Genomic DNA, 19,150 nt, shown 5'->3' with positions numbered 1-19,150 from the left:
AGAGGAACTGGCTCCAGTGTCGGTGGCTGCGGCCGTGACATGCAGGAGGAGATGGGACAGATGGGGGAGAGCGGCTGAGGCTGCGGGTAAGGTGCTGCGGGGGAGAGGGAGGGATGGGGAGAGAACGGTGCCTGGGGATGCGCGGGGTTCGTGTGAAGGCTTTGGGGTAGGTGGGGGTGTTCCGCTGATTTCGGTGAGCTCGGAGATCCCAGGCTAGATGTCGGTGACCCTTTTAAAGAGGGTTCGAGGTCATCCCTGTAAAACCCCTCTGAAAAGCAACATGCTGGATGTTACTCCTCGCTGCTGCTCATGGCCATCACCTGACAAGCTCCAAGGTATGAAAATTACCCAATATCTCTTCTCAGCAGCACTTGCACCCCTCTGGACCCAAGGTGAGAGTCTGTCCCATGCAACCTAGTTGCCCGTTTTACGATACTGTTCTTTACATCTGCCCGCTTCATCCGCCGATGGCAGTGTGGCTATTTTTTAATTACATTATTTCTGCATTCACATCTACTAAAAAAATTCTGGAAGGTTCAGGCCGAGCTGTGCTGCCCTCATCCCAGATCTGTTTGGTCCTGCTTCTGGTTCCTGCCTATAGCTTCTGGGACCGCTGCAGCCCACGATGTTTCCCCTCCAAAGCCCAATCCTACGAAATAGCTGACTTGAACTACACTTTCTGGGTTTTCCACTGGTTTCAGGGCTGACTGGCATCATGTATATGAATGTATTTATGTTACTGCATATAAGTGCTTGAAATTGCTAATCCTAGGCGGAAAGAGCTCTGTCTTCGCATCGGCTTTCTCTTGTGATCAATGTTCAGTGTAAAATGGGCTGTGAGGCAGGCACTTCAGCAAAAGGGGATAATTATGGGATAATCTTGTGTGATACCGGCTCATTTTCATTGCTGTGGACTAAATAGGAGTACTTGGTTACTTACATATGGGTTGCCCGTATCTGCGGTTCCTAATGTGGCGTCCCCCTGGATTCCGCAGCAGTGGCAAGGATGCTGTGCCTTTGGCGCTGCCTGAAACAGGGGCGCTTAAGGACAAATACAAGAGATTTCTGTAAATCACCTCCTTGTGCTGGCATGCATGTTGTGATTAGGATTTTGCGCTGTGTTTTCCACCTGAGTTGGGTTTTTTAAAGCATTTTACAAAGTGGTAATTATCTTAAAAGTTGATTTATCAATTCTAATTTTCCCTCTTGTCCGATGTTCTACCAAAATGCATCTACTGTTCTCCTGGCATAAAACAAAGCATAGTCTGCTTGAATAGCTGTATAAAAACCAGACTATCTATGCTGTAGCAGCTTCCCTAAGAAAATTTACACTGGCATAAAATCTGGTAGGAAATGGGATGTGCAGACCTCTGGAAAGGGGCTTTTCTGGAGGCTCAAGGCTGGTCATGGAAGTGGTTCCAACCACAGGAGCTTCCTTGATCTGAGACTTTAATTTCTAAATTGATGGGATTTTCTGCGGCAATCTGTGCAATGTAGACAAACAGAAAGTAGTGTTTCTTTTCTTCGAAATGTTAGAGACATTGAGTCAAGCTGAATATTGCATCTGTTCAACAAGTCCGTGTGCTAAATCTCGTATGGTGAGGTTTTAAATAAACTCTCCACTTTATATTTCATGCCGGTGACTCATCCAGTCAGTCTGAATTAGCCTTAATTTATTGCAAACTGGAGCAGACCACAAAACTTTCTGTAGGGGAGAGGAGAAGACTGTTTTATATTTTACCTCTTGGGCGTTTTTAGGTTGAACACATGACATAAACCTGCAATTTCAGCCTTTATCTCGCAGTGAACTTGAGGGGTGGGTTTGATGTCTGCAAAGGGTTAAAACGGCTTCATCAGAAATGATCCTACAGAAACCAGCCATTTTTGCTGATGCCACATCAACATGTTCCTCACTCTCCTGCATTTTCAGCAAAAAGTTTAAGTATGTTTTAAGTACTCTTAAAGGGTTTTTAAGTGAGCTTTTTGCCTCTTCTGATACTGTTGGAAAGTTCTTCCAGATTTTCCATCCATTAGGAATTTTATTTCTAGCCCGTGTATCCAGCTTATACCCCGCTCCTTTTATAAGCCAGTGTTGTCTTATTTAAATTTAGACAGCTTTTCTCGCTTTGGTGTTTCTCTCTCTGACAGTTTGACAATGAATGTCCACGTACTCTCTCCGCTTTAGTAGACTTAAAAGCAAGAGACCTTTCAGCCTTCCCTGATAAAACCACCTCTCCTTCCCTCGGCTGTTTATAGCGAGCCCCGTTACTGGAGACTCACTATAACTTAGGACTAGAAACCTTCTGCACCAGCAGCCAGGAATAAAAGACCTAGCACGTACACACTGGGTGACTCTTTGCAAGTTCATTAATCCTTCCCATTTAAAAAAAAAAAATCTGTTTCTTTGATTGCTAAAAATAGCTGAGGCCATGAAGAGAGCAGCCCCTGTGTGGGAAGGCGTGCGTCCCCTCGCAGGAGAGGTGCCGTGTTGCAGAGACCACGACTTTATCCAGCCTCCAGTGGGTTCCTCTCCCTGGAATTGCTTATTCGGGGCGGCTGCTCCCAGGGGATTTCACGGGGCCGTGGTGCCCGGGCAGCGCTTGCTGCTGGAGGCACGCGCCATGGCCCCGCTGGCTTCCTCATGCAAGGAGAAACTTCTGTCGGTGCAAAAAAGGGGGGGGGGGAGAGAAAAAAAACCATATAAAAAGAGAACAGAGACGTGTATAAAGAGAACAGGGTATTTTGCTGCTCTCTGAACTTTACTCCTGAAGAGCTGAAACTAGATGGGAACCTGTTTTCTCCCCGTGTTTGAATGCAGCATCTTGAAAGCATGGCTGATCAGCAAGTTATTTACTCTCTGCGTCCTTCTGATATATCTGGGCCCCGTCACAGCCCTCAGCGGCTCGAGCCCATTTAGTCTCCTCGCTGTCTCCCCGAGGCGGAGAGCAGGGAAAGCATGTTCAGCCTTCCAAATATTTTATTTATATCCTGCCAGCCGTGAGTAAGTGCCTCCAGCCTTCTGCTTCTCATAAATCTGTTCGTCACCTCCTTCCGTCAGCTCCTTACGAGAGGAGGTTTTGTACCAAAAGAAAGGATTTCCATGGGCTGGGGTGTTTGGTGAACATAAATAATAACCTCCGGGCTGGCGTTGTGCTTGTGACTCGGTGCCCAGGGGCTTTCAGCGTGGGGGATGCTGTGTGGGGATCGGACGTGCGGTGCCTTGTTCAGCAGCCCCTGCAAATCGCCACCTTCTGTGTCCCTGTCGAGTGGGGGCTCGGGAGCAGCCGGGGTTTGCTGTGTTACTGCCCTGCTGCAGAAATAAAACCGGCGCTGGAAGGGAGATGGTGGCCTGCCCTATGACGGTACAAACTAGGTCAGTGTTGCCAGGTGCCTTCAGCTCTGCCTTGTCTTTACTTAAACAAACAAAAAACACCCCACCCAACCCAATAACCAACACCTATCCCCCCCCCCCAACAAACCAGCAATGTTACAGCCCTTTGTATAATGAATTTTGGTCCCCAGCATTGGGCCAACTTCCCTTAGCTGCTTCTTGCAGATGTTTCAGAGATGATCCATGGCTCATGATTTCCAGGGGGGTGTTGAGCCAAGGAAAAATGATGTGAGAAACCACATGGTTTTGACCAGGTCCCATCCCCGATGTCCTGGCTGCAGCTGGGGGTGCTGGTCCTGCACCTCCTGGTGTGCTGGGCACACCATTAATCTAGAATGCCTCATCCCAGCTTCTCCAGAAAGTGCTGCAAGAAACTCTGCAGGGAAAGGCCCCCAGGGGGTCTGTAAAGAGCAAAGCCGCGGTGCAGCGAGTGCCGGGAGCTGCCGTGGCCTCGTGAGTCTGGGTGACCTTGAAGGGAGTGGAAATAAACCCAGTTTGTGCACAAGCAGAGAGGGTGGTCTCAAAGCCAAGTCATCATCCTGCTTGATCTAGGGTCTTTTGGGACTTTGGGGCAGTCGGGCCACGTTTGGGCACTGCTGAGAGGACGCTGACGCCAAGCCCCAGGCAGCCCGTCCTGCCCTTCAGTGACGGCTCCCTCCTGGCAGGGGCAGAGCAATGCTGTGCTCGAGGGGCTGTCTGGAACAAAAATGGGGACCGTGTCTTTCATTTCCTTCCCCTGCCCCGCAATCATTTACGCCGTGCCCTGGTAATTAGGACACTGGTGTAGGACTGGGACCCCAAGGCCAAACTGGACCGCAAACCTCCCACCGGCATCCTCGGTGGCGCGGGCAGGAGGATGCTCGCTCAGCACCGCGAGGCTCGGCTGCTGCAAGGAGGTCTCTGGGTTTTCTCCTGCACGAATGGGCTGTCAGTGTGGCTTGCCCTTTGGGCAGAGGAACGTTGTTTATTCTGCTTTACACAAGCACAGGCAGAAGGTGCTGAGCAGGGCAGAATCAAGCTGCTGTTTTCTGTTGTCTGTTATTGATCTCTTTTAATTATTTTAATTATTAATTATTCTCATATCTATTTCCCCATATATATATATTTCCTCCCCCCATCCACAGTGGCTGTACCCATACAATACAGGCTTAGGTTGTAATAAGGGAGATTCAAGGGAGGTGGTAGGGAAGCTTCCGACCAGGCAGAGCAATGATGTACTGGCCTTTGGCAAGTTGAAGCGTCTCCATCCATAGGGGCCAAAGAAGAAGTTTATTAAAACCAAAAATAAATTAAAATAATCTGTAAGTAAAGAAAATCTGGCCCTGGGGAATAGGAATGGGCTAAATGATCCGTCCCAGTCCCAGCAGGCTGTTTTCTGTGGTATTTATAGGATGTTTTGTATTTTAAAGGAAGAAATTGAAGCCAAGTCATGCTGATTATTACAAAATGTTAGCTGCTGTTTGTGGAAGAGTCACAGAAAGGAGGGGAAGAGCCAGCTCAATGTAGAAAAAAGTGTGGGGAATTTAACACGTAAAGTAATACCGTGCTGCAGGGAAATAGCCAGAGCGCCTTGTGCAAAAGTCTTGGCAGCTTTGAATGTTCCAAGTGCCTCCCTTTTTGCCCTCTCTTCTAGATATTAAAAAATAGCATGATATTAAAAAAATAGCTAACAATGTTTGATGATGGCAACACGGGTTATGGGATTGGGAATGAGTAAATCCACGTGGGTTTTTTCTCTTTGTGCCGGTGTCCCGAGGGAAACCCCGTGAACCTCTTCTCCTTCCCTGTGATGAAATGGGAGGTTCGACTCTGGGGCGCGCTCGGGTCTTACAGGAGCGGAAAGCGCGGGGGCAGCCCCTCGGACCGGAGCAGCGTGGGGAAAGGGCATTGCCTCTGCCGCCCCGTAACAGAACCCTAAAGTCTCTTCTGCATCCTCGGCAAACACCCGGCTCTTTGGGGGTGCGAAGGCGTGGCTCTGTGCGGGGTGAAAGCTTGCCGAGCGGCGGCCGCGCAGCCCCGCGTCTCCCCGGTGCTCACAGGGTTCCGCTCGTCGCTGTGTTTCAGGCTGGATGCGGCCGGGCCATGGCGCAGCTGGAGCTGCTGTGGGCGGCCGCCGTGCTGATGCTGCTCGGGGCCGCCGTCAGCCTCTGCGTCAAGTGCCAGCTCTCCGGTAAGGTCCTGCCCGCGTCCTTGCTTTGGGGTCCTGCCCACAGCCCCGGGCTGGGCTGGGGGGTCATGCTGGGCAGACTCTTTCCTTTAGGGGTGTCCCCTCGGGCGGGTTTGGTCCTGCTCGTCCGTGTGCTGGCTCGGGGAGCTTTGCCCTCGTGGGGATGCTCCCAGCAGCTCGAGCTGGGAAGGGTCTCTGCTGGTGGTCAGAGAGCAGCCGGGGGGGAAGGACCCCCCGACCCTGCAGCACCCCTTCCCTGGGGTGGGCGCAATGCCGTGGGCTGCAGACCCTTCTCCGTGGGCACCGTGGTGGGTGGCTTTGGGACACCTCGCCCAGGAGGACCATATCCAGATGCACACATCCTGCGGGGGCTCTGGGGCAGACAGGCAGGAGGAGGGCAGGCACGAAAGGAGAGGCTGGGGGGTGTATGCGTATATACATATATTGCATACAAAGAGAGTGGGGCGAGCAGGGGGATCGAGCCCACCTCTCGGCGCTGGGTGGCTTTTACTGGGAGAGGCTGCAGGGTGGGGGTTTGGGGACAGGAATGGCTGGCTCGATTGCTTTGCGGTGTCCAAGACACATACTACGCTTTAGACACGGTTTAAAAAAAATAAATCAAAACGCTATCGCAACTGCTGCTCACTGCTTTGGCTGTCCTCTCGTGCTCCTGGCTGAAGAAGTTTTGTGAATGTGTTTTATTCATCTTTCTGATCTTTAACTCCCAAATCATCCTTCTAAGAGCTTTTTTATTTTCCTTGTCTTCCAGCTACCAAGCGTGAGAAGCAGCTGAGTGAGCGGAGGAGCCAGTAAGTTGCCTTTCACAATTGCGCTTCTCCCCCAGGCAGCTCACCCGGGGTGAGACCCTGGCCAGAGCCAGACCTGCTCCATGCCTCGCACCTGAAATCTGGATTTATATGAAACAAAATAATCCCAGAATAGGGCGTGCAGGGCGGCATGCCCCAGCCCAGGGCGCTGCTGAAGGGGTAATGCCTTTACAAAGAATAATCCAAAATGAAACTGAAGCTCTGACCGTGATACCTGTGAGTCATTAACAAGTTGGAAGAAGGTCTGGGAGAATTGGAAGGGCAAGTCCTTATCCTGTCCCATCGTGCCCTGAGATGAGGTAGAGAGGTTGGTAGCTCCGTAAACAAGACCCGGCCCTTGGCTGGTGCTGGAGGGACCCTGTGCCAGAGTAACCACCGACCTGCAGCATAAGCAACGAAGGAAATGCATTGTACACACACGCACACCCCCTTATTTCCTTCAGCAACAGACAAACCACAGCTAAATGATATAAAGAAAAAAAAAAAGCTGGCTTGTAACCTTTGATATAGGAGCAAACGTGGCGCAGAGGGGCTCTGCGAAGGCCTCCGTGGGGTTGGGGTGTCTGCTGTTGCCCCACTTGCCTGGGACCTGGGGAAAGGCTTCGGTGTGGTCCGTCGGAAACCGATGGAGAAGCCAGCGCAGGCTCCGTCCCCTGCGGGCTCGTACTGAATCGTCTCGCCTTCCTGAAATTTATACCTTTGACTTCAGCCTCGTGGTATTGTGTGCTCTTTTTAGAGATCTGCTTTGGGTTAGGTAGGGCTTTTTGCAAGCGAAGTGGTTTAACCCTGTATATTTGCAGACTTTGCAATGAGGTCCTTTGCCTGACACCTCAGCTCCCCGCCAGCCCTGTGCCGTGAATACGGGCTTGGGATGGGGGTGACCCGAACAAAAGGAGGTGGGGGGAAAGGGACACTTTCAGGGTCCCAAAAGCAGAGTTAAGAAGCGCCTGTATGCACCTGCAGTTGAGGAGCCATGGAATCCTCTCGTGCTCTGAAGAGCAGCTCTCCTGTTAACTAAAAAGTAAAGAGGTTATTGGGCATGTATGTTATTTTTATCACTGATCATGTATGTTGTTCTTTTCAGGTTGATGTTAAGGGATGTTGGGAGGGGCAGGGACAGCAGCGGGGGTGAAGCAGTGGGGTTTGAAGGCATTTCACGGGTGAACACCCAGCTCTTTTCTGGGTGAAAATGCTCTTCTGGCCTTAACTGGTGCATAAAGGGTCAGAGTAGGAATTATCCTAAATGATGTTTTCCTCATCCCTGGGTCCTTCCCTTAGCTGATGTTGGCTGCTCTGCCAATGGTCCATGGGCACATCTTGACTTTAAAGGGTCAAAGAGGAGTCCGGGAAGCGGCTCCCAGCTCGCGTGGGTCCCGCATGACGCGCTGAGCAATGCACCTCGGCATTTCACCAGGCCCAGCGTGGAGGCTGTGCTCTCTTCCCTCCGCTCACCAAACAGGGAGGTCTCTTGCATCTACTTTCCTTGTCATAGACCCCAAAATTCAGCTGAGGTTGTACCTCTTTTTTTTTTTTCCAGGCTTGAAAGCCAGCCGAGTTTTGAGGTGATTCGATCCCATTCCAGTGAGTACGAACGTTGCACAGGGCTCCTGCGTTGCGGGGTGGGGGTCCTGTGTGCGCAGAATGGGGGGAAAGTAAAAATAAAAGGGTCACCTCGAAGCCAGGCGGTGGAATGATATTAGACCGAGATTGCCAAAGCCAACCTAATTAGATGCTTCCAGTGATGTGAATTCTGAGCTCTAGGAAAGAATGTCCCTTCGCATTGAAAATAAATCACTGAAGCAATGTCACTGAAATGCAATGCCTTACTAGCTTGGGCTCTTCACACCGCTCTGCCCTGTGAAAACAACAGTGTGGGTGAACCCGAATTGATAGAGTGACTCATTTATCATCACCCCCTTGCTGCTTCCTGCGGCAAGTTGGGTTAGGTGCTGACCTTTTGATTTTTATCCTGAAACGAGCTGCTGGCGGGGTCTGTATTAAATGTCACCGTCTGCAGACAGGCTCTGCGGGGCTGCTCCTTTCCCTGGGACCTCTCTCGGCCCAAGCCCCACAAATCCCCTACGAGCCTTTGCTTCAGCCCAGCCCAACCAAAGCTTATGACCTTCTGGTGCCGAGCGTGGCAAAGGCCCCCAGTCAAGGGGGTTTGGAGGAGAATAGGCAATAAGGCAGCGGTTGGGATTGTAAGTCCCTCCGATGTGTGTTTGCTGGCTCTGTGGTCTGCACAGACACCAGCTTTTCCTCTATTTGTTTCCCATGTTGGCCACTATGTACTTTTGAGGAACGATTTGGAAGCTGTTTCGCGATGCATTAGAAGAATGCTTGCCAGTACTGGGGAATCCTCTCTGTTGGATGCTCCGTGCTCATTGAAATATCTGCTCTGCCATAATAATTAACATCTCATTTTGGTCTTGGTGCTAGCTACAACCCGAAGGCTGGAACAAATCAAGGAACCTGAAAACTTATCAATAGCAAGGTAGGTAAAAAAACCAAACCAAAACCTAGCTATAGAGCCAAGGGTGGATGAACTTCACCCAACATACATGAACATTCAGGATTTGGGATTGGGTTCTGGACCCTACAGATGGAGCTTGGGCTATACTTAATTTATTGATGGTCAATAGTGGGTTTAGACTTCTTCTGGATTTTCTTCAGTCTGGCTGTGTTCTACTGGGAACCACTTAAATCAAACCCGAGGAAACAAGCTGTGGCTGCCCATAATAGGCACATCGTGAAAAAGAAATGGCCGTTCTTTGCTTATAAGCAGTTTGACATGAGAAATCCCCTTCTCCCCATCACCAAAACCCCCAAGAACTACACGGCCGCAATAACCCTGCCCATAACCCTGCCGCAATAACCCAGCTATTCCCATTTTGGGATTTGACCCCAAACTCTTCATTTCCCATTGCTTGATGTGTTTCCTGTATAAACTCACGGGGGACTTCACGGATGGTCCTTCAGGCTTGGTCATTGCTGTGGTTTGTAACCCCTGGTGCGCTTTGCTCAGACTTGGGCTTTTAGCTCCTTTTTCTCTCTTTCAGGAAAACCATCAAGGAGCTCGGTGCCTCCCACCGCACTGGATACGGTGAGCATCTTCCCCGGGACGGGCTCCGGTTCAGTGCTCTCCCTATCCACATGGCCACGGGGGAAGCACCTATCGCAACGTTCATCAATGGGGATGTTGCAAATCTCGGCTCCTTTGTGTAGGTGCCGGCTGGGAGCTCCCATCAGTTTTGGGAAGACGGAGCCTCCGAGAGGCTGGTTACTCACTGCTGGACCCCGGGCAGGGCACGGGGTTATCCTGGAAACAAGCTGGGTGATGATAAAATTAACTGCTGTTATTAGCACCTACCCACGATGCTTGTGGCTGGTCTGCGCAGCGACACTTCATAAGAACTAGCCTGGGTCTGAGTTTAGAATCCAGTGCTCGTCCTGCTACGGCTGACGAGTCCTGGTTAGAGCCACAGGGCCAGGTTATTTAAAATATCACCCTGGCTGTCCCAACACCTCTGCCCTGGGGTGTCCAACCTTGCAGCCGTGTTCCCCGGCCCCGAGCAAGGAGCTGAGCGGGGGCAGAGCTGCCGATGCCGCAACGCCTGGTCATCGAACGGCTCGCATCGCTCAGCCTGAGCCCCGGCGTAACGTGCCCCTCTGCTTTTCCCCAGGGTGTCGGATCGAGTCCAGGTATCAGAATTTCCTGACAGGTAAATGCTGCAGTCGCACGTCCGGGGCTGGGGGGGGGGAAGGCTGCCGAGGCGGTGAGAGGTTACCAGGGATGAGAGCTGGCAGGGAGCATGCAGGCAGCCGACACTGCAGCTGGCGGAGCTCTGGCTTGGTTGATTTAGTGATTGCCTTGTAAGACAGGTGCTGATCTGATTAATGGTCAGAGCGGAGGGCGATGGGATGCTCACAAGCACCCCGCTCCCTCCCGGGGCAGCGTGAGCTGGTGCTTGCCCTAAGAGGATTACCGGCGCGTCGAGCTGTGCTCTCCTCTCCCAAATGCGGGAGGATATTCCCGATCTCCCTGCCAGCTGGCAGGATCTGTCCATGAGCAGTGGTGAGCCCTGGGTTTCTCAGGGCCTGGGGTGGATCAGAGCTGCCTCCCCCTGCTCCAGCCTCCCGGCTCTGCTTGTGGACGGGCTTCGGGGCCGTGCCGGGGCGTTCTGGCTGCTGGGGGCATCTGCTATAGCTGCGCTCGGGGAATTTGTCCGGCTGTGCTTTGGGACAGCGGCTTGAGTTTATGCAACGGTGTGGCGTGCTGACGGCAAACCCTTTGTGCTTGCAGAGGACTGCCTGCGAGAGGATGCTGCCTACGTGTAAGTAGCTGGGCGCTGCCCGCCGGCGCGATCGAGCGGAGCCGTACTGGTCCCAGCGCAGTCATGCGCCCCTGGCTCTCGTAGCTCCGGCTGGGAAGCCCGTGGGCTGCCCTGGGCATGAGCTAACGGCAGCTCTTCTTGCAGGGAGCCCATATCTCTGGATTACTACAACTGTGCCCAGTTCTTCACGCCACCCAACGGTAAGGTCTCCACGCAAGCGAGATGGGTTTCTTCTCCAGCCACCGGCCCGGCTGTCCCGTGGCTCCAGGGGGCCTGCGAGACTTCTCTCGCCTGGGTCTGCGCGTTATTGCCGTGCAGCCTGAAGCGAGCATGGGGCCAGGAGACCCTTTCGTTAAGGGGTGTAGCGGAGCCGTGGGACGTGAGGGATGCCCAAGCCCCAAACAGTCCATCCGTTGGTTATAAACAGGACAGCCCAAACGCATCCATGGCTCCGACTGCACAAAACACTTTGTTCTCACCTTGTTTCGTCTCTGGGCAGCAGCAAATTACCCATCCCTGCGGGGGCATTTGGGGTAATGAGGCCATTTTCCTGTTCGTAGCTCGGTCTGGTTTGGGTGAGCGGAGGTTGCAGCCCCTCAGTGTCCTGCCCAGGAGGGCAGAAGCTTTTCGCGGAAGGGAGGCCTTCAAATATTTTGTATGCTTGGTTTATGAGGCTAGTGAATGAAGGTGGGATGAAACGCACCGCTCCATTCAAATGCATCTTTTCAAGGCAAATATTGCATCTGTGAAATGTTTTTACCTCCCCGGGTACTCAGCATTTGTCTGCGCTGACTCAGACATCAATCTATTTTTATATAAAATGAATTTCAAAACATTAATCCTATTTTTTGTTTAAAGAGACTGGAGGGAGGAAAAAAATTTTAAAAATACCCTGTTTACAAAAAAAATTAACTTATTTTTTAAAAAAAGGGAGAAAGAGAAACCTGAATGTATTACCATGAATGTTTTTGTATCCCTTATTGGTGTTAATACTCTTTCAGTGGCTGGGGACTACCTAGCTACCTAACAGTGGCCAGCTGTTGCGGAGCTGCCCTGAGCGCTGACTCGGCTGCTGCCTTCCCTCCTGCCCGGCGTGGGTTTGGGCAGCGCAGCCCTCCCCGGCGCAGCGCTGCCGGGGCTGAGGTGGGTCGGCCCGCTGAGCTCGGCGCTTCTCCCCTTCAGCTTTGGAGAAGCGCAGAGGGTCGTCGGTGAGCAGCGGCGGTGCAGGTTTTGAGGTTAGCAATGTGGGGACTCGCACGGCCCAGCTGCTCACAGGAGAGCTGAAATACCCAGCAACAGAACAAAGAGCTTGGGGTTTGTTTTTTTAATTCTCCTAAGCAGATTTTGGTTCTAGATGCTAATAGATTTGTGTACTGTGCTCAGACAGATGTTGTGCTTGGAAATGGCCTCAGTTCCTTCCCAGAAACGGAGAATAAGCCCAAGACACCGCAGTCACAAGCTTAACGCTCTCTGGGAAGGAATACCCCCTCCGGACTGCTGCCCTGGGCTGGGCGCGGGGGATTCACCCCGTGCCAGAGCCAGCCCTCCCCCTGCTCGCCTTAGGGCTGCTGTAGGGCTAGTAACCATGCTTAGTGTTTTACATTCCTATCCGTGAGAAAAGTCACGGTGCTCGGGACCAGCTTTGGCCACTCGCCCACAGTGGCTCTGTGGGTGGTGCCGTGGCCGGAGAGGCTCGGCCGGCGCTCCACGGCGTCGGTGGGGACGCTGCGCCCGTGGGGCAGCGATCGCCCGGTTTGACTGCGCTGGGGACGCCCCGGATCAGCGCAGGCTGTCGTGAAGACTAATGATTTTTTAGCTGATGTGCATTTTGCTGTGGGAAACAGCCCTCTCCTGCAGGTGCTGAGGGATCTTCCCAGGCCACCTACGCTTCCTTAAGCCCTTTGTCCCCCTTTCTTCTTTCTGCCAGAGAAAGAGGAGGATTCCTATTCCTATCAAAACGTCATCATTGAAGTGTCTCACGGCTCCGATCCAGGTAGGTGTGTTGCTGTCGTGGTTTGTGTGTGTTGTACAAAGGTATCTGGAAGCGCAGAGAGGGATGGCGACCGGCTCAGCCGAGGGAAAACCCGCTCGTTCGCAGGCTCAGCTCTTCCTATCAGCTCCGTGCTGGCGGAGCTGGGGTGCAGGGGCTGCTGCAGGCGCAGAGCAGACCTGGAGCATTTCCCCTTTCTGCAAGAAAACGCACGTGGCGATGCCTTACTGGCCAAGAGCTCACCTCCGAGCTGATCCCTTTGGTTAGGAGATCTCTGCAGCAATTCAGGAGCTTTGGGGTCTGCATTGCTTCTCTAGGTCTTTCAGTGTTGTTACAGCCAAGATTGATCGTGGTTCTAGCCCCCAGCTCAGGTTTCTCACCACATCCAGCCCAAGAAGGCTGCAGCCAGTGGGCTGCTGGAGGATGGTGTTGGACCACAGTGTCTGCTTAAGGGCTTCCAGCTTCTGTCCTGGGTTGTTGCAATCAAAATAGGAAGTCAAGTTGGTTTCCTTCAGCAATTTAGCACAATGCTTTCTGCACTGCTAGGGCCTGCCCTGCTCCTGCCTGGCTTTGTACGGAGCGATCAGAGGAGGCAGGAGCAGTGGGGACCAGTCTGATCCCTATCCGTGCCCGCAGATATCCAGGCGCGTGGTCAGGGCTGGAAAAGCGATGAGGCAGCACCGGCAGACCTGTGGCATGACGGCAGCCGCCCAGCTGGAAACTCAGCCACGTGCACGGGGTGGTTGGGGTGCAGCGGTAGGAGGGGGGTTTCACAAAGGTCCATTTTTAGTCCACTTGCTGTTCAGCATCATCCTGTCCAAACTCTTCTTAGTCATAGAAGACGCTGCAGACTACGAGAACAGCGCGGCGATACACATATGGAAACTGCAGCAAGCGGAAGGTATGTTGTCACCAATTGTTTACTATTTAGGGATGGGGCTCACAGGCAGGGTGCCTGTCACGCTAGACCGGTACAGACCACACTCAGGGCAATGCAGCCGTCGCCCCCATCTTGAGTTATTTTTTCCCCAGTCGTCCATGATAAACATCTAAGGCAATGTCCAAATTGCTACACACCCTTGTAATTGAATGCTGCTGTGATGGGGCGTGGTGTTTCTAGTACTCAAAAGGCTGCTGTGCAGGTGGCTGTCCCTAAACCCTGACCACGGGAAGCTACAGAAGAATGTCGCTCTTCGTGTCTTATATCCTCTTACGTTTTGAAGTTGCCCTGGTGCAAGCTCAGCCTGGTAATCCCCTCCGACAAAGAAATGTGCAGTGTGCACATCCAGTGGGTCAGCCCGCAACTCTCCTGCAGTAATCGGGGGTGCATATTTCTTAAGCTAACCTTTAAAGAACAGTTTAATCTAACGTGTGGCTTCCTGTGCAGTGTAGGGGGTAGTCTGGCCGGGGAGATAGTGGTGACTGTATACATATATATTTAAGAGCTTTCTGTCTCTGGTGTGAAAGCTGCCTAAGCAAACTGATTCTTGTTATCCTGTTTGCGCACTCTCCAGATTAAATCTAAGTCAGTCTCTTTTGGCTCTGAAAAGCTGTCCATGCTCACTGCTTGCAGAGTGTTTGCAAATTGGTGTGACCATTTTGAAGCCCCTTCAAGGAGACCTTCACACTGTGATCGGAGGTTTCTTAGCCCAGGCACAAAAACATGTCGGCCCCGAAGGCTAAATGTTGGCAGGAGGCACAGCGTGTCTACGGTGTGTATGTGTCTTTAGATCAACCTGCTTACTGATCAGTGCTTCCCACCCTCACTCGCAGCTCTGCAGACAGAAAGCCCGGATGACGAGCCAGACTACATCAACACGGCCCCTGCGTCAGGCCCTGCTCCTCTGTCAAAGCAAAGGTAAAAAGCCAGCAAAAGGTTGATGTATTTATGTAGGGGTGGGAGGATTGCGTTTATGCCAAAGAGAGCTCAGCTGGAGCTTGGCACCTTGCTGGTGGGGCCAGCCGGTGCCCAGCAGCCCGCGTAGGCTGCGCAGGGAGCAGGGCAGCCGTGGCACGTCTCTGGCCGATGCCAAGCTGACTAACGCCGACTGTGGAGACAAATCTACCAAGGCCCGTGTCCCAGCCCCAGCGCCACCCTCCTCCAACAGGAACTCAAAACCGCTTCAGAGCAGCTTTGGGTGGCACTGCTACGTGCTGCGGACAGGAACCCCCAAAACCCCTCTGGTCTGTGCAGCTCGGAGGCTGAGCAGCGGAAGGGATTCCCTGGGCTCAGCTGAGCCCTGCCTGCTCTGCGACAACCGCATATCCTGCCCCGCTATCAGCAGCGACCTGATGCTGATGATGATAAAGAATAACTCAAGGCAGTTAAAGTAACAACCATCTGTGGAGAGCTGCAGGAAGGTTGCATGATACTGAATGAGTGGGTGATATAACACAGTGTCAGTAAATGCATGGTAACGTATGGAGGAAAAGCAGCCCCAGGTACAGCAAACACAGGGACAGGCTCTGCATTAGCTGTTACGGCTCAAAACGGGCTCTCGGAGGCCTTGCAGAGCCTCTTCTCAGCAGACGAGTGTATGTGGATCGCAGGGAAAGAGGAAAATAAACCACCGCTGTGCTAATGTATAGATCTGTGGTGTCTCTGCATGCTGGCTAGAGCATGTAGTGCTGGTCACCCTGCTCCAGACTGGACTAGGACTCCAGCTGGGAGAGGCACTGGGACCAGTATCGCTCTCCTTGTTGGGTTTTTACTCTCTGAGCACCTGCAGAGACCCCGGAGAATCGTCCTTATGCCACGTGCTGGCAGCTCCAGTTACAGGGTTTTACAGTCTCCAAACTGTGGGCACCGGCAGTGGGCAAACCCCCAAAATCCGATTTTTCTGAAGCCATGCAAAGTATTTAAGGTTTGTCCCCACCACGCAAGGCACAGTCACTATTCTCCCCATCGCGGTGTTTGCTTTGACCTTCAGCAGCCTGTCCTGGCAGCGTTAGCTCTGACAAAGGCTGTGCTGGAGGGGAAGCCGCACCAAAGGCGGGTTGTGCTTTTTGGTCAAGGATTTAGCCTGTGTCACTCGTGGCACGCAAGTTGCTTCCCAACAGCACGTGCCCGTGATCTGGCTGGCAGCAAATACAGCTCAGCCTGGTGAACGCCTCTTCCCCTGCCCACGGCCACCCGCTGCTCCCCACGGCCCAGCACCAATCTGGGCTGGGATGCAGCTGAACACGGGAGCCCCCGGCCTGAGAAACCTGCCGCAGCAGTACCTCGCTGCCAGGCGTCTGTCTTTGCTTGAGCTGGAGCAAACCAAGAGAATATCATAAAAATGGACTGTTTCAGATGGGGTTGCAGAGAAACTTCTTTTTGGAAGGTGTTTATGGAATAGCCAGGCATTGTGTTGGCTAAGCATCTGGAGGAAGGAAGCCAGATTACCCATGAAAAAATGAAAAGTGCTATAATGGTAACTCTTATAAACAAATCTGCATTTATTCCTCTTCCATAGAGAAATTTCAAGGAGGAGGGGATTACATTTCTGCATTAGTCACAGCGTGGTCCTGCTTTTTGCTCTGATAGTGGCTTCATGGCACCAGGCACACCAGCCTGCTCTGTTTGCCGTTTGTAACGGGGGGAGTGCCCACAGCCTTCAGAGCTGAGAGGAACAATCAGGGCTGATAGATGCCCAAAACGTTTAGCAGAGCTGCTGTAATGACCGCACCTGATTTGGCAGAGAGCAATGATCAAAGCAGCACAGGGACTACCATAAATCCACCCCCCAAAGTGATAAATGATGCTGGGAAGGTAGAAGAGGGAGGAAGAGCTGTCCTGCAAAGCACTGGTGAGACAGATTTTCTGGGGAAAACCTCCAGTTGTAAGCCCTAGCAAAATGCTGTCATGGCTGTATGTGTAAATAGCTTCTGGCAGCTCTGTAAGTAAACTAAAACTGCCAATGCACTCTTTGCCATTAGAATGATGCCTCTGTTATAGCCTTTGCTACCAGAGTAACGCTATAAAATCCCCATGTCCAACCAACAAATGCCAGTACAAGTTCTCCACCAAAGGAGGGTGAATTTGGGCTCCTGGCACCTCAGTGCCCTCTGCTCTGCTCAGGGATCATCGTCCGGGAGCGCAGCTGGGGCTTCTGCTTAGACGTGGATGTTCTGTAGTGTACCTCGCTACTTGTCCCTGGAAAGAAAACGTAACAGGCAGCAGAGTTAAGAAACTGAAAGCAGGGATTAAAAGATAGTGGACTCACTATTTTTGTTTTTTCCCCCCTCTTATTTCAAGTATTCTGCAGAAAGTCTGAAGAAGTCCGTTGCTGAGCTGTAAGAGCACACCCAGCGAGCACGCACACAGGGAGAGGGGAGATTTCGTTCCCTCAGTGAAATCTCTTCTCTAAATTGTGCCCAAGACCATGTAGAAGGGGTGCTGCTGAAAGGAAGAAATGCTCTGCTTGAAGTCCCACAGAAGTCCAACTGCAAACCTGCAACTGGAGAAAGCACTCTGCCCGGCAGTCACCACGGGCAAGCCAAGAGCTCGTTATCCTGTCTCATGTCCCTGCACATCTACTCAAGGGAGGATGGCCAGTCCATGCAATGTTTTCTCCTGTCAAGCATGAAATGAATCTTTAAATTGCTGAGCAGTAATGCAGCCAGCTACTTAATTTGTCAGGGTGACTCATGCACGATGGTATTAAGACATAGGGATTATGTTCTGATTTAGTCCTATGATCTCCCGCAGAAGTGGTTACCTACAAGAAAGGAACTGGCAAGGCAGAGGTTGCTTTTGGTTCCACAGTAGTGGCTCTCTGGAACTAAATGAGATACCAACCTGTTCACAAAAGCTAAAGACTACAGAAGATTAAATCCCTGTCTTATCCACAGCTTGTAATTCACAGTGTTTGTCTATGGCAGTTTTCCTTGGGTTTCAGTATCCGTTTTATAACGATACAAAGACCCTGCGACAAACTGAGAAGGTCTGAGCTGCGGCTGCCAGGCTCAGAAACTGCACCAGTCTTTCAGTATTGCCATAGGGAATATCAGCCCTGAAACATAACCCTTGTCTCTTGAGCCCTGATGCACAGATTTGGCACCGTTGTACCACTTATTTATTAAAATTAAAAAGCCTCCAAAGAAAATCCGGTGTTTTATTATGGTTTGCTATGATGTAGGTGGTGTCTGCATGGTTGGGTGAGACAGACTAAGATGGGAGCATGTGAGATGACCTGGAATGGTGTGCAGGATCTGATGGGGAGAAAATGTAGCTCCTTAAAGCCTTCTTCCTCAAAACTGATTCAGAAAACTGTGCTTCAAGAAGGGATGCAGCCCATGCTCGTGTCTCCGGGACTGGTAAGAGTGAGCAGAGAAGTGCAGCTAAGGGTGAGTGAGCCCTGGAGTGGGAGAAGGGGATGTCATGTGCTTCCTTCCGCAAATGACTTGGCTGTATTTTTAGCAGAATCGCTGAGACCATGGGTGGCCACTGTTCATGTAGCTGAAACAGTGGGTGGTTTGGAGTGTGGCTTAGGAGAAGATTTACCTGTAGCTCCTACAACTGCATTTGTTCCTGCTTCCCCAGGACTTTTACAACGGAGACAATCTAGTGCACTTCAGGGATGCACACCCACGCAGTCAGCTACAGCCTGGTTTTCTGCTTACCCCAGCCCAGCTTCTACTCGCATCCTCTGGTTTCCTGATGTTGAAACGCTCTGCAAAAAGTTTGCACAGGTTGGGGACACCAGCAAGCCTGGAGCAGACACAGTGACAGCCACAGCCTGTGCGGCTCAGACAGGCAAGGAAACAAGGAGATGCCTTTGTTACTGAAACAGCATGCCCGGCCCTCGCAGGGCCTTGAAATTGTCATCCTTGGTGATTAACTCGGCACCTGAAGAAGCTCCCTGCAGACTGGATTTTTTGCTGGAGGGGAAGGGCAAGCTCCATTTTCAGTGATGTGTGGTGATGTTACGCCTACTGGTGATCCATCTCGTAACCGGAGGGAGCCACTAATGATTAGGAGAAGATTAGCAGCAGTAAAAGATCCTTGGCACACAGTAATACATCCAGCTAGAGAACTCCCAGAAAGCTCTACTTGTTAGGTGAGTGCGTGGCCAAAACATTAAAATACAAGATTTACTGCTCTCCTCGCTAAGCAGGGAGGTGGATTAGACCAATTACATTTTCCTGGTCTGAGGTTCCTCCACTGCCAAAATCTGAGTTTGGAAGTTGTGGAGCCGACGCAGGCAGGGCAGGAGCTGGGTATGGAGTATCTTCCCTCTTCTTAGTGGGAGCCTGAGCAAATTGCAGCTCTCCAGAACAGCCAGCTGTAGAGAGGGGTAAATCGTTTCTTGGCTTTGTAAAGTTCCTGAAGTACTTTTCAGCGAGTGATCTCATTACGCTGGAAGATATCCAGGGACTGTTACGGGAACTTTCGTCAATGTCATTACAGTCTTGTTCTGAAACACCTTACCTTTTTTCTTTCAACGAGTGAGTACA

General features: G+C 51.8%; 1 protein-coding gene across 1 annotated transcript; it reads left to right on the top strand.

Annotated features, from left to right (window-relative positions):
* Positions 1-17,777, top strand: LAT2 (linker for activation of T cells family member 2). Its single transcript, XM_072882055.1, has 13 exons — positions 1-86; positions 5,456-5,561; positions 6,328-6,367; positions 7,923-7,966; positions 8,825-8,879; positions 9,445-9,488; positions 10,069-10,107; positions 10,689-10,719; positions 10,864-10,919; positions 12,647-12,712; positions 13,542-13,610; positions 14,483-14,567; positions 16,950-17,777. The coding sequence occupies exons 2-13, from the start codon at positions 5,474-5,476 to the stop codon at positions 16,966-16,968; spliced, it is 636 nt and encodes a 211-aa protein (XP_072738156.1). The 5' UTR covers positions 1-86; positions 5,456-5,473; the 3' UTR covers positions 16,969-17,777.
* The last annotated feature ends 1,373 nt before the right edge of the window (positions 17,778-19,150 follow it).

The sequence above is a fragment of the Ciconia boyciana genome, chromosome 17 (genome assembly GCF_034638445.1).
Source record: "Ciconia boyciana chromosome 17, ASM3463844v1, whole genome shotgun sequence".
NCBI classification, from domain to species: domain Eukaryota; kingdom Metazoa; phylum Chordata; class Aves; order Ciconiiformes; family Ciconiidae; genus Ciconia; species Ciconia boyciana.
The sequence above is the reverse complement of the archived record's forward strand: the minus strand, read 5'-3'. Positions and strand labels throughout refer to the sequence as shown.

What these genes read in the sequence shown, in the direction of transcription:
- LAT2 (XM_072882055.1), top strand. Translation starts at nt 5,474, where the DNA reads ATGGCGCAGCTGGAGCTGCTGTGGGCGGCCGCCGTGCTGATGCTGCTC. An exon ending in GAAAACTTATCAATAGCAAG is followed by an intron (nt 8,880 to 9,444) that starts GTAGGTAAAAAA and finishes TCTCTCTTTCAG; the next exon opens with GAAAACCATCAAGGAGCTCG. An exon ending in CGAGAGGATGCTGCCTACGT is followed by an intron (nt 10,720 to 10,863) that starts GTAAGTAGCTGG and finishes CTCTTCTTGCAG; the next exon opens with GGAGCCCATATCTCTGGATT.